This window comes from Pseudophryne corroboree, chromosome 3 (assembly GCF_028390025.1).
Source record: "Pseudophryne corroboree isolate aPseCor3 chromosome 3, aPseCor3.hap2, whole genome shotgun sequence".
In the NCBI taxonomy this organism is placed as follows: Eukaryota; Metazoa; Chordata; class Amphibia; order Anura; family Myobatrachidae; genus Pseudophryne; species Pseudophryne corroboree.
The window spans coordinates 406310721-406324551 of NC_086446.1; the positions used below are offsets into that span (position 1 = coordinate 406310721).

The following is a 13831-nucleotide window of genomic DNA, read 5'->3' on the forward strand; positions in this document are numbered from 1 at the left end:
TTAGAGAAATAGTAAAAACAGCTGATGATATGAATTCATCCAGTATACCAAAAAGGTGTCCCAATGCATTAAGGGCCTGATTTAGAGATGTATGCTAATGAATTTAAAGATGAGTCTTTGTACACAGCTACAGTGTGAAAATCTGCAAATGTCACTGCCACCGAGATTTATATTAAGACTCCCACGCACATCTTTGTAAGACCAGCGGTTGCATACAAACTCGCAGCGCCGGTCGCAGATCAGTCGATTACTGAAGATCTGAGTAGTCCTATTGTCCCGCAGCATGGCCACAGGAGTAAGACACCTAAGGTATACTATACAGTATATGCAGATTAGGTACGAAATGCGGGCACTATCTACCCTGATGGTGAGACTGTGGCAGCGGAATCCCAAAGCTGAAAATCCTGACGGATTTTGGTAAGTATTTTAACCGTTACCCCAACCCACCCCTCCTGGAGTCTAGCCTACCCACCCCAGTCTAACTGTAAATGTCATCTCCTGCAGCCTAACCCTCCTCCTTGTGCCTAATCCTAAGCCTAAAAGTAACCCTAACCCTAAACCCTATACTTACTAATGAGATCATTTAGGATTTTGACCGTCGTGATCCCGCTGCCGGGATTCGGACCATTGAGATGGTGAGCGCCAGCATATTAACTACATCCCATATATACAGGGGCTTAATCAGAGGCGGACGCAGTTCACACAACATCTGCGTCTTTGGAGTGTCCGAGGTAATCACTCACCAGAGGCCAGAAAATCTGTATCAGGAGCAGGGGTGTAGGGAGGGTGGCTGCGGTGGAGCTCAAGCTCCGGGCGCCTAAAATATTGGAAGCTGCGCGGCAGCCCAACTCCTCCGGCACCTGCCTCCCGTCCACCCACAGCTCGCAGTTCGCAGCTCACAGCTGTTTAATAACAGTGTGAGCTGCTTCCTCCCTCCGCGCTCGTGTACCGAATGGTGCGTGTGACGTCATGACGTCACACTCCTCCCATTGCATGACGTCACAGCGCACATGCAATGGGAGGAGATGCTGGAGAGGAGACTTTGAGAGAGGAGCTGTGTGTCTGAACACGCAGCGGCACCGTGACCGAGCATTAAAAAGAAAACAATTATTGAAAAGAGATGCAGTATAAATATATATATAAATATATATATAAAATGTATGTATGTATATATATATATATAACACCAGGTGTCCGGCTCACTTTTCAATAGCACGTGCTGCGCTAGGTGCTCGCATACAAATTCACAGCATGTCCAAATAAGCAGCACTCCTGGCGTCTTGAATAAAATGCACTTATATTATCTGACGAAAGTGCCACGCTATTAAAGGGCACTGAAACGTTGCCAGTTTGACTTGTGCCTATAAGTGTATTTTATTCAAGACACCAGGAGTGCTGCTTAGAATAATACAACAGAATGGACTCCAAGTTAGGATTATTTTATATTTTTTTCTTTTCAAGTGTAACATAAGAGGGGGGTGCCAAAACATACTCATGCTCCAGGCACCATGGCACCTAGCTACACCTCTGATCAGGAGACACAATCCCGGCTCACTGTAGCCGCCCCTGTCCCAAAACAGAGGCAGCATGTTAATTATGCTGCAGCATAGAGGGAACTGCAACCGTTGTCACATCCATTGATCTGTACATGTGCAGTGCTGATCCTGCGCATGCGCAGATCAATAACCATCTGAGATGTACGCAAACCATCTCTGAATCAGACTTGTACTCTGGTCTATTCATGAAGCGCTGAAAAGTGTGGAAAAAGGAGCCAGTGGAGAAGTTGCCCATAGCAACCAATCAGCATTGAAGTAACATTTAATTTGCATACTATACAACTGTACGGAGCAGCTGATTGGTTGCCATGGGCAACTTCTCCACAGGCTCACTTCTCCACTCTTTTCACGCTTTATGAATAGACCCCATAGGGGAAGATGTACTTAGCAGTGATAAAAGTGGAGAAGTGAGCCAGTGGAGAAGTTGCCCATGGCAACCAATCAGCTGCTCTGTATACTTTGATAGTATTCAAATTATAAATGTTACGTCAATGCTGATTGGTTTCCGTGGGGAACTTCCCCATTGGCTCACTTCTCCACTTCTATCACCGCTAGTACATCTTCCCCCTAGTGTCTTAAGTGGTGATTAATCGATACAAAGAAGCAGTTCAAGCCTTGATTAGGGATGGACCTTGGAAGCCGATGGTTAGCAACGAGCGCTGTTCCTGATCTGATGGGAATACTTTTTAACTAGTAGTTCTTACATCGCCATAAGCACAACTCTTAGTAAACAGTGATCCTTACATATTGATTCTTACATAGCAATGAGCACAAATCCTAGTAACCAGTGACCCCTTACATAGCAACAAGCACAAACCATAGCAATTAGTAGTTCTTTCATAGCGACAAGCACAACTCTTAGTAACCCGTGACCCTTGCATAGCAACAAGAGGAAACCCTAGCAACCAGTAGTTTTTACCTGACCAAGTATTAGTAACTAGTGATCCATACATAGCAACAAGCAGCAAGGCTAAGCATAAGAATTATGGGACCCCAGACAAATTTTTAACCTGGTCCCCGCTATACTGATATCTCACAACCTAACTGTACACTGATATTTCTTGAAAAATGTGGTTAATAAATGATGAATAATTAGGGTTGCATGCAGATTCCCCTTCCCCCTTTTATAAATTGTCTAAATCCCTCCTTCCTTCCCCCAGCCAGATTTACAAAACAAATTCCGTTATTATATGTTATGTAGGATGAAAAGACTTACAGACAATAAGCATTGACCTTCCATTAACTCCTATGTGTTCTAGGATACAGCGCATTCCTCCCAACTCCTCTGCACACTGTGACAGTGCTGCAGCCATGCTGGTATGGGTTGAGGGTTGATGCTAGATTCAAGTGGGCTAAGGGACCTTTTCCGTCAGGGGAAGGAGCCATGACACAAGGGGGAGGAGGTAGGCCAGCGGGATAGTTCCTCTACTATCCACGTCACCAACTATTACCGTTAGTAATCTGCTCGCTTCGTTCGCCACCAAGCCCGAAGTGTGGCGAGCGAAGCAAGCCCGCGAGGGTACTTTTCGGGTACCCTGTTCGGCCGTAGCTCCTCCCCCTGGTGACGTGTCACCTCCCCTAGGTACGTCAGAAGGTTCCTTCTCCCACTCCGATATAGAATAAACCATGGCTTGAGGGTGCCTCAATGCCTGACACCTTAGGCTACAGCCTAATGGCTGTTGGATGCCAGCTGGGCAGCGCTTGACCTGGGGGGCTCTCGAGAGAGGCGGGTCCAGCGTACTTTCCCACTATCCACACCTCCAACCCTTAATCTAGCTTTGCACCCAGTATGCACTGGGTGGGCCATAGGCAGAAGCATGGGTTGCCTAATGATGGTCTAGCTCTAAGATGGATATAGTGAGTGCCCATAAGGAGAAATGTGTGTGTGGGGTTTTTTTTTGAAGGGGGGGGGGGGGGAGGGGGGTAAAAAAAGGAAGAAAAAGACAAGAGAAAATAAAAAAACAGTATCATTTAGGGCAGATTTCCAAACAGTACAAAGGCCTGTAAATTGTGATTCACATGTATTTCAGCTTACATTTAAGGTTGGCACCACGGGCCAGATCTAATAGAGGTCGAGATTTCCGGAGGTGTGTGGTGCCGGCCTGATCTCAGCCTTTTTTTTTAAAAGGGCAATCACTTACAAGGCATGGTTTTGCCTTGTAATTAATGCCCCTTTAAAAAAAAGTCAGAGATCAGCATCCCGTACCTTCGGCAATATCGGACCCTATTACATCTCGCCACACAACTTAAAAAATTTGTTAGAAAGATACCGTCTAAGAATAGTCCTCTCCCAGACACCGAGAGTGTGGTGTCTGGGAGAGGACTATTCTTAGACAGTATCTTTCTAACAAATTTACTTTACAAGATACCTTAACAGGAGGTTTACATGCACTTCTCATTCCTTTAAGGCCTTTTTCGTTCACACTTTCCTCCAGGGCTTTCATGGCATTGACATACAAAGGGATAATAGGTGCATAGCGTAATACTGTTAAGCCTTGTCTATTCCAATATTAAAACACATAGAGGGAATGAATCTGTTACTAAATAAAATAGCAAAGTGCATAAGAGCCTATACACAGACTGTGGACACAATCCTCACTGTTACAGATGCCTACCAGATAGTAGTCTTAACACATCAGACATACACATTAGAGGAGAGCCAACACCAAGGAGCCCTTAACTTTGACTGGTTTGCATAGTAGAAGGCGGTGTAAACTTCTATTCTCTTTGGGGCTTGCACTTTTTGGTTTATGTGTGCGCTATTGGGATTCCATTGTGATAAATATGGCAATTTTCTTATCACATGCCCATGTCTTCTTGGGAAGAGAGTTTGAAAAATTGAATTTCTCTATATCTAATTAATCAAATGAAGTTTAGACAGTATTTCCATCTCTTTAGAAGATTTAGATACACCCAAGAGCAACAAGCCTGTGCGTAACCTAAGATGCTCATAAGTACTCACACTTCAGTGAAATCGAGGATCCACATATTACATGGCCTAATACCGTAACAATGAAGTTATATCCTTACCATATGCACAGCCAATCCCTGACCAGCATTACCATCTAAGTCCGCGTCTCACAAAGGAAGCAAATGTCAATCCCGATACCACTGAGCCACCTCTTCCCTCTGCGATTGTGTATCATGCTGTTCAGGTCCTCAGTGCAGTATGAACCACAGGGGCTGCTCTTTGTATAGATGGAAATCAGATAGATGGCACAGGTGTCTTCAGGTAGAGTGGCGCCCCTGACATGCTGGGCCCCCATATATACTCTAGAAGAGGGATGCGTTTAATTTACCAGCTGTTGGGATCCCAGAGGTCAGGATTCCGATACCGGAATTCTGACAGCCAACAATGCCGCCAGACGGAATCCCGGCGCAACAGGGCTATTCCCACTCGTGGACATGGGAATAGCCCTGTTGCGCCGGGATTCCGTCTGGCGGCATTGTTGGCTGCCAGGATTCCGGCACCCATAGAGTGGCGAACACAACGAGCCACCAACCCACAGCATGGCTCGTGCAGCGAGCCCGCAAGGGGACTCTTAGCATTCTGGCGGGCGGGATGCAGCTCTCGGGATATTGACAGCGGGCATCTCGTCTGCCAGTCATCCATACCAAACCCCTAGAATATCCCCCTGTCGCCCCTAGGGGCAGTCCTGACCCTGAACACACATATTATAAAAATAACAGACTCCCACATAACATTAATAACCAAAGAAACCTATCTTCCAAAGTTGATGGATGCAGCTACTCAGCCACATGAACAGGCAGAAGGGAAGGAGAAGCAAATAGTGAGTAGGTGAAGTAAGAGGAAAGTGGAGAGGAATGCAGAATAGGAGAGGCTGGACTGGAAAGGAAGTAATTTTTTTGGTGGATTATCTTGGTGAAGGGCCCGAAAGCATAGCAAAGGGGCGGAACTAAGCCCACTTTAGTATATGGATGGTCTTGATTCTGCCAGACTACCCAGACAAGGGCCCCTGCATCCTACACAGATCCTGTTTACATCCAAAATCTTGTGGCCCACCTCAGGATGAGAGTGGACTTTAGTAGATTATTCAAAATTATTTAAACTAAAAACATGGCATTCTCTAGGCTGAAGCCTGCTAACATTAGGGTGTGCTGGATACACAGGCTCTCAATGTGTTGTGCACATGCCAGTGACTTAGAGGTTTTGAATGTTACTTACCTGTATTGTATATTGCATTCAAATTGTATCCCTGTGCTTTAGGAACCATTTAAGAGTTTCGGCAAAGTTTCGGTAAAGGAAGAAGAGCTGGAGGAAGAAAGGCCAGACCCTGAGGAGCTGGATTGGTGGTCAAAATACTATGAATCCCTAAAAGAAATATCAGAACATGTATGTTGTGGATAATTGTATATGGATATTTGTGGAAAATAGGGGCAGTTTTTTAGTTTATGGGGCCTCATTCAGATGCAGTCTCAATGCTGACATGGCAGTGATCTTTTTAGTGATGGAACAGTGATGCATTGTAAGTCTAGCAGCTGCCCACAAGTGAACAGAGATACCCGTTGATGTCATCGCAACATGCTCAGCAACTGCATACTCCGTCTCAAACACCACGAAGATCTGAGGAACATTGACTCCCTGTGTGCCTCCATGGCTGTGCAGAATAGCTGCAAGAGCTGTGATGCAGGCGCCATGTTTTACGCATATGAGATTGCAGTTGCACTCCTAGACATGCCCCAAAAAAGACACACCTGCGTTTTTGCAGACACTCCCTGTTACCGCCCCCAGACAGCCTCTTCCTGTCAATTACTCTGCGATTCCTCATTGCGAGTGGTATCGCAAAGGTACTTTGGTTTGAGCACACTTCGGCCATGACACATGCGCATTCTGCTGATTGTCACTCAATTGTGACCGCATCTGAATGAGGACCATGAAACGGTTGCACATCCATTATTCTGATTACTCTGGAATACACTAATGCAATCATACACACATATGTATATACATGTGTGTATGTATGTACAGTATGTATGAATATATGATACACTAAGGACACTTAATTGGGACTTATTCAGGCTTATCTTAAGTGAAGGCTCAGCAACAACGTTTCAGAGAATCCAACTCCTTTCTGAAGCTAAATCTTAGCCTCAGCTGAGATCACGCCTATCTCAATTTGAAAAAGCCACTCAGTTTTAGTAAACAAAGAAACAATGGGGGTTATTCCAAGTTGATCGCAGCAGGAAATTTTTTAGCAGTTGGGCAAAACCACGTGCACTGCAGGGGAGGCAGATTTAACATGTGCAGAGAGAGTTAGATTTGGGTGTGGTGTGCTCAATCTGCAATCTAATTTGCAGTGTAGAAATAAAGCAGCCAGTATTTACCCTGCACAGAAACAAAATAACCCACCCAAATCTAACTCTCTCTACACATGTTATATCTGCCTCCCCTGCAATGCACATGGTTTTACCCAATTGCTAACAAAATTCCTGCTGCGATCAACTTGAAATTACCCCCATTGTCACAAACTGAAGAAGATATGACAAACTGAAAATCACACCACTACAGTACATGCAGAAGATTTATAACTAGACACAACCAAAACAAACTATGTAAACCTACACCAAATAAAGATAAAAGCAATATACACTGCTCAAAAAAATAAAGGGAACACTAAAATAACATCCTAGATCTGAATGAATGAAATATTCTTATTAAATACTTTGTTCTTTACATAGTTGAATGTGCTGACAACAAAATCACACAAAATTATCAATGGAAATCAAATTTATTAACCCATGGAGGTCTGGATTTGGACTCTCACTCAAAATGAAAGTGGAAAAACACACTACAGGCTGATCCAACTTTGATGTAATGTCCTTAAAACAGGTCAAAATGAGGTTCAGTAGTGTGTGTGGCCTCCACGTGCCTGTATGACCTCCCTACAACGCCTGGACATGCTCCTGATGAGGTGGCGGATGGTCTCCTGAGGGATGTCCTCCCAGACCTGGACTAAAGCATCCACCAACTCCTGGACAGTCTGTGGTGCAGCGTGGCGTTGGTGGATGGAGCGAGACATGATGTCCCAGATGTGCTCAATTGGATTCAGGTCTGGGGAACGGGCGGGCCAGTCCATAGCATCAATGCCTTCGTCTTGCAGGAACTGCTGACACACTCCAGCCACATGAGGTCTAGCACTGTCTTGCATTAGGAGGAACCCAGGGCCAACCGCACCAGCATATGGTCTCACAAGGGGTCTGAGGATCTCATCTCGGTACCTAATGGCAGTCAGGCTACCTCTGGCGAGCACATGGAGGGCTGTGCGGCCCCCCAAAGAAATGCCACCCCACACCATTACTGACCCACTGCTAAACCGGTCATGCTGGAGGATGTTGCAGGCAGCAGAACGTTCTCCTTGGCGTCTCCAGACTCTGTCACGTCTGTCACATGTGCTCAGTGAGAACCTGCTTTCATCTGTGAAGAGCACAGGGCGCCAGTGGCAAATTTGCCAATCTTGGTGTTCTCTGGCAAATGCCAAACGTCCTGCACGGTGTTGGGCTGTAAGCACAACCCCCACCTGTGGACGTCGGGCCCTCATACCACCCTCATGGAGTCTGTTTCTGATCGTTTGAGTAGACACATGCACATTTGTGGCTTGCTGGAGGTCATTTTGCAGGGCTCTGGCAGTGCTCCTCCTGTTCCTCCTTGCACAAAGGCGGAGGTAGCGGTCCTGCTGCTGGGTTGTTGCCCTCCTACGGCCTCCTCCACGTCTCCTGATGTACTGGCCTGTCTCCTGGTAGCGCCTCCATGCTCTGGACACTACGCTGACAGACACAGCAAACCTTCTTGCCACAGCTCGCATTGATGTGCCATCCTGGATGAGCTGCACTACCTGAGCCACTTGTGTGGGTTGTAGACTCTGTCTCATGCTACCACTAGAGTGAAAGCACCGCCAGCTTTCAAAAGTGACCAAAACATCAGCCAGAAAGCATAGGAGCTGAGAAGTGGTCTGTGGTCACCACCTGCAGAACAACTCCTTTATTGGGGGTGTCTTGCTAATTGCCTATAATTCCCACCTGTTGTCTATTCCATTTGCACAACAGCATGTGAAATTGATTGTCAATAAGTGTTGCTTCCTAAGTGGTCAGTTTGATTTTACAGAAGTGTGATTGACTTGGAGTTACATTGTGTTGTTTAAGTGTTCCCTTTATTTTTTTGAGCAGTGTATAAATGACTAAAATAATCACCAAGCTTTTTCCTGTTGCTATAAAGCCTAATGGAAAGGTGGCCGCAATAGGGGTACAGCGGATGTGAAAGTGACTGCTAGGGCACACAAAGACTCCATAACCAGAATGCTGAGTTAATTGGTAAACATAAGTAACTGGATAGTGCAGGAACACAGTGTTGGTAATGCATGGGTTAACAGCAGTGTTATCAAACCAGTGCTGTGAGCCTGATTCTGATCTGCAAGCAAAGTAAAAAAAAGCAAGCAATAGGGCAAAACTATGTTGCACTGCAGGTAGGGCAGGTGTAACATGTGCAGATAGATTTAGATTTGGGTGGGGTGTGTTCAAACTGAAATCTTAATTGCAGTGTTAAAATAATGCTGTCTAATAATTGTGGGCTATATGCAAAGGTAACCAATATTTACCTTGCACAGAAAAAATATACACAGAAAAAAATAGGATTTTGGTACTTACCGATAAATCCTTTTCTCCTAGTCCGTAGAGGATGCTGGGGACTCCAAAAGGACCATGGGGTATAGACGGGATCCGCAGGAGCTTGGGCACACTAAAAAGACTTAATCTGGGTGTGAACTGGCTCCTCCCTCTATGCCCCTCCTCCAGACCTCAGTTATAGGAACTGTGCCCAGGAGAGACGGACATTTCAAGGAAAAGATTTTTGTTTAAACTAAGGGCTACAAACCGACCGGCCCACACCACAAACATACCGTACAACCGGAGTAACTTTAAACCAGATAACAGTATGCATTAACACCAGCAACAAGCTGAAACAAAACAATACACAACCCGTGTATAAACTAATTTAACCAGCCAGAAAACACTGCAAGTAATAGTCCGCACCGGGACGGGCGCCCAGCATCCTCTACGGACTAGGAGAAAAGGATTTATCGGTAAGTACCAAAATCCTATTTTCTCTAACGTCCTAGAGGATGCTGGGGACTCCAAAAGGACCATGGGGATTATACCAAAACTCCAGAACGGGCGGGAGAGTGCGGACGACTCTGCAGCACCGACTGAGCAAACGCCAGGTCCTCATCGGCCAGGGTATCAAACTTATAGAACTTAGCAAACGTGTTAGAACCTGACCAAGTAGCTGCTCGGCAAAGTTGTAACGCCGAAACTCCTCGGGCAGCCGCCCAAGATGAGCCCACTTTTCTGGTAGAATGGGCTTTCACTGACTTCGGCACAGGTAGTCCGACCGAAGAATGAGCCTGCTGGATCGTACTACAAATCCAGCGTGCAATAGTCTGTTTTGAAGCAGGATGACCAATCTTGTTGGCAGCATACAAGACAAACAACGCCTCAGTCTTCCTAGCAACAGCTGTCCTAGTGACGTAGATCTTCAACGCTCTTACAACATCCAGAGATTTTGGAATCGCCACCGCTTCCGTAGCCACCGGAACCACAATAGGTTGGTTAATGTGAAATGAAGAAACCACCTTCGGCAGAAATTGTTGACGAGTCCTCAATTCCGCCCTATCCGAATGAAAAATCAAGTAAGGGCTCTTATGAGATAAAGCCGCCAACTCTGACACCCGCCTGGCAGACGCCAGCGCCAAAAGCATAACTACCTTCCAAGTGAGAAACTTCAACTCAACCTTACGCAAAGGTTCAAACCAGGAAGACATGAGAAACCATAAGACCACATCAAGGTCCCATGGAGCTACAGGAGGCACAAACGGAGGATTGATATGCATTACTCCTTTCACAAAAGTCTGAACCTCTGGGAGGGCAGCTAACTCTTTTTGAAAGAAAATAGACAAAGCCGAAATCTGCACTTTGATGGAACCCAATTTCAGGCCTGCATCTATCCCCGCCTGTAAAAAGTGGAGAAAGCGACCCAAGTGAAAATCTTCCGCAGGAGCCATTTTAGACTCACACCAGGAAACATAGTTTCTCCAAATACGGTGATAATGTTTCGCCGTAACCTCCTTCCTAGCCTTAATGAGAGTTGGAATGACCTCCCTGGGAATACCCTTACGAGCTAAGATCTGGCGCTCAACCTCCATGCCGTCAAACGCAGCCGCGGTAAGTCTGGAAACACGCATGGCCCCTGCCACAACAGATCCTCTCTTAGAGGAAGCGGCCACGGATCTTCCACCAGTAAGTCCTGAAGATCCGGGTACCAGGCCCTTCTTGGCCAGTCCGGAACGACGAGAATCGCCTGAACCCTTGCTCGTCGAATGATCCCCAGTACCTTTGGAATGAGGGGAAGTGGAGGGAACACATACACCGACTGGAACACCCACGGAGACACCAGGGCGTCCACTGCAGTGGCTTGGGGGTCCCTTGACCTGGAACAATACCTCGGGAGCTTCTTGTTGAGACGAGACACCATCATGTCGATCAACGGAATTCCCCAGCGTCTTGTCACCTCTGCAAATACATGTTGGTGAAGAGCCCACTCTCCCGGATGGAGATCGTGTCTGCTGAGGAAATCTGCTTCCCAGTTGTCCACTCCCGGTAGGAAGACTGCTGACAGGGCGCACACGTGTTGTTCTGCCCAGCGAAGAATTCTTGTGGACTCCGCCATTGCCGCTCTGCTCCTCGTTCCGCCTTGACGGTTTATATGCGCCACCGCTGTGATGTTGTCTGACTGCACCAGGACAGGTCGACCCTGAAGAAGGCTTCTTGCTTGCAGCAGACCGTTGTAAATGGCTCTTAACTCGAGAACATTTATGTGGAGACAAGCTTCCTGAAGCGACCATTTCCCCTGGAAGTTTCTTCCTTGGGTGACTGCGCCCCAGCCCCGGAGACTTGCATCTGTTGTTAGAAGTACCCAATCCTGGATACCGAATCGGCGTCCCCCTAGGAGGTGATGACCTTGTAGCCACCACAGGAGAGAAATTCTGGCTCTGGGAGATAAACTTATCTTCCGGTGAATGTGCAGGTAAGACCCGGACCATTTGCTCAGCAAGTCCCACTGAAACACCCGGTCGTGAAACCTGCCGAATGGGATGGCTTCGTACGCCGCAACCATCTTCCCCAGAACCCGAGTACATTGATGGATCGACACACTCGTCGGCCTCAGAAGTTCCCTGACCATCGTCTGCAGTTCCAGAGGCTTTTCTTCTGGAAGAAATACCTTCTGTAATTCCGTGTCCAGAATCATGCCCAGAAAAGGAAGCCGAGTGGTCGGAATCAACTGGGATTTTGGCAAATTGAGCACCCAACCGTGCTGTCGCAGAACCAACAGTGACAACTCTACACTTCTCAGCAACCGTCCCTTGGACCTCGCCCTTATCAGGAGATCGTCCAAGTACGGGATAATTGTAACCCCTTGTTTGCGAAGGAGAACCATCATTTCCGCCATGACTTTGGTGAAAATCCTCGGAGCCGTGGAAAGCCCAAACGGCAACGTCTGAAATTGGTAATGAGAATTCTGTATCGCAAGCCTGAGAAAGGCCTGATGTGAAGGATATATCGGGACATGTAAGTAGGCATCCTTGATTTCGACTGACGCCATAAAATCCCCCCCTTCCAGGCTGGCAATCACCGCTCGAAGGGATTCCATCTTGAACTTGAAAACTTTCAAGTATGGATTGAGGGATTTTAGATTTAGAATTGGTCTGACCAAACCGTCCGGTTTCGGCACAACAAAGAGGCTCGAGTAGAAACCCTCCCCCGCTGGGACGAGGGAACGGGAATAATGACCCTCTGTAGACACAGTTTTTAAATCGCTGCTAGCACCACCTCCCTGTCCGGAAGAACTACTGGTAATGCCGAAACAAAGAACCGGTGAGGGGGCATCTCCTGAAACTCCAGTTTGTATCCCTGAGACACAATCTCTAGTACCCAAGGATCCAGGCCTGATTGAATCCAGACCTGACTGAATATTCGTAGACGGCCCCCCACCGGTCCGGACTCCCCCAGGGAAGCCCCAGCGTCATGCGGTAGACTTGGTAGCAGCAGGGGAGGACTTTTGGTCCTGGGCGCCTGAGCCTGCAGGAGGTTTTCTTCCCCTTCCTCTACCCTTTGAAGCGAGGAAGGACGAACGTTTTCCACGCCTGTATTTATTGCGACGAAAGGACTGCATTTGCTGATGTGGTGCCTTTTTCTGTTGTGTGGGAACATAAGGAAGAAAAGAGGACTTACCCGCAGTCGCGGTCGAGACCAGGTCAGCCAAGCCGTCCCCAAACAAGACAGTACCTTTGAAGGGTAGCGCTTCCATAGCCCTCTTGGAGTCGGCATCAGCGTTCCATTGATGGATCCACAGCGCCCTCCTGGCTGATATCGACATGGCATTGGTTCTTGAACCCAAGAGACAGACGTCCCTCGCCGCGTCCTTTATGTAATCTGCAACGTCCTTAATATAACCGAGAGTTAAAAGGACATTATCTTTATCAAGAGTATCCATATCATTAGCTAAATTCTCAGCCCATTTAGCAATAGCACTACTCACCCATACCGACGCCACAGCGGGTCTGAGCAATGCACCCGAATTAGCGAAAATGGACTTCAGAGACGTCTCCAGTTTACGATCCGCCGGATCTTTGAGAGCTGCCGTGTCAGGAGACGGAAGTGCCACCTTCTTAGACAAACGAGACAGAGCTTTGTCAACATTTGGAGATGCCTCCCATTTTTCCCTGTCATCAGAGGGGAAAGGCTACGGCGAGGGGTGGCCAACCAATCAGAGTCAAAGAGCCAAAAAATCTTGTTAGGCAGGTCAAAGAGCCGACATTGAGTTGAAAGCGCACATGCAAAAATGGGGTGCGCCCTTGTGCCTGCTAGGCCATGCCCCTGGTAAAAAAGAAAACATTTAAAAAGCCAGATCCACATAAAAGACATTTTTAAAGCTAGATCCAACATAAAATACATTTAAAAAGCCACTTCCACATAAAATAATTGAGAAAGAAAGATCCACATAAAATATATTGAAAAAGCCAGATTCACATAATACACTTCAGCTGCCCCATGGGTCACTCCAGCCAGTATCCAGCTGTGTCATTCCAGCCAGCACCCTCATGTGTCACTACAGCCCCCCCCCCCCCCCCCACACACACACACACACACACACACCTCGTGCCATTGCAGCAGCCCCTTATGTGTCCTCTATTTGCCAGTGGGTG

At 47.1% G+C, this 13831-nt stretch overlaps 1 protein-coding gene and 1 long non-coding RNA gene across 2 annotated transcripts in view; one reads left to right on the forward strand and one right to left on the reverse strand.

Annotated features, from left to right (window-relative positions):
• The window catches only part of LOC135055750 (fer-1-like protein 4), a 346065-nt gene that overhangs the window by 218032 nt on the left and 114202 nt on the right, over positions 1-13831 (forward strand). The window contains exon 31 of the mRNA XM_063960172.1: positions 5785-5910. Within this exon, the coding sequence (XP_063816242.1) occupies positions 5785-5910 (126 nt within the window). The remainder of the gene's footprint in view (positions 1-5784; positions 5911-13831) is intronic.
• LOC135055752 (uncharacterized) overlaps positions 1-13831 on the reverse strand; it is a 39106-nt gene that overhangs the window by 18096 nt on the left and 7179 nt on the right. Inside the window, exon 3 of the long non-coding RNA XR_010243800.1 lies at positions 5743-5889. This is a non-coding gene — a long non-coding RNA (uncharacterized LOC135055752). The remainder of the gene's footprint in view (positions 1-5742; positions 5890-13831) is intronic.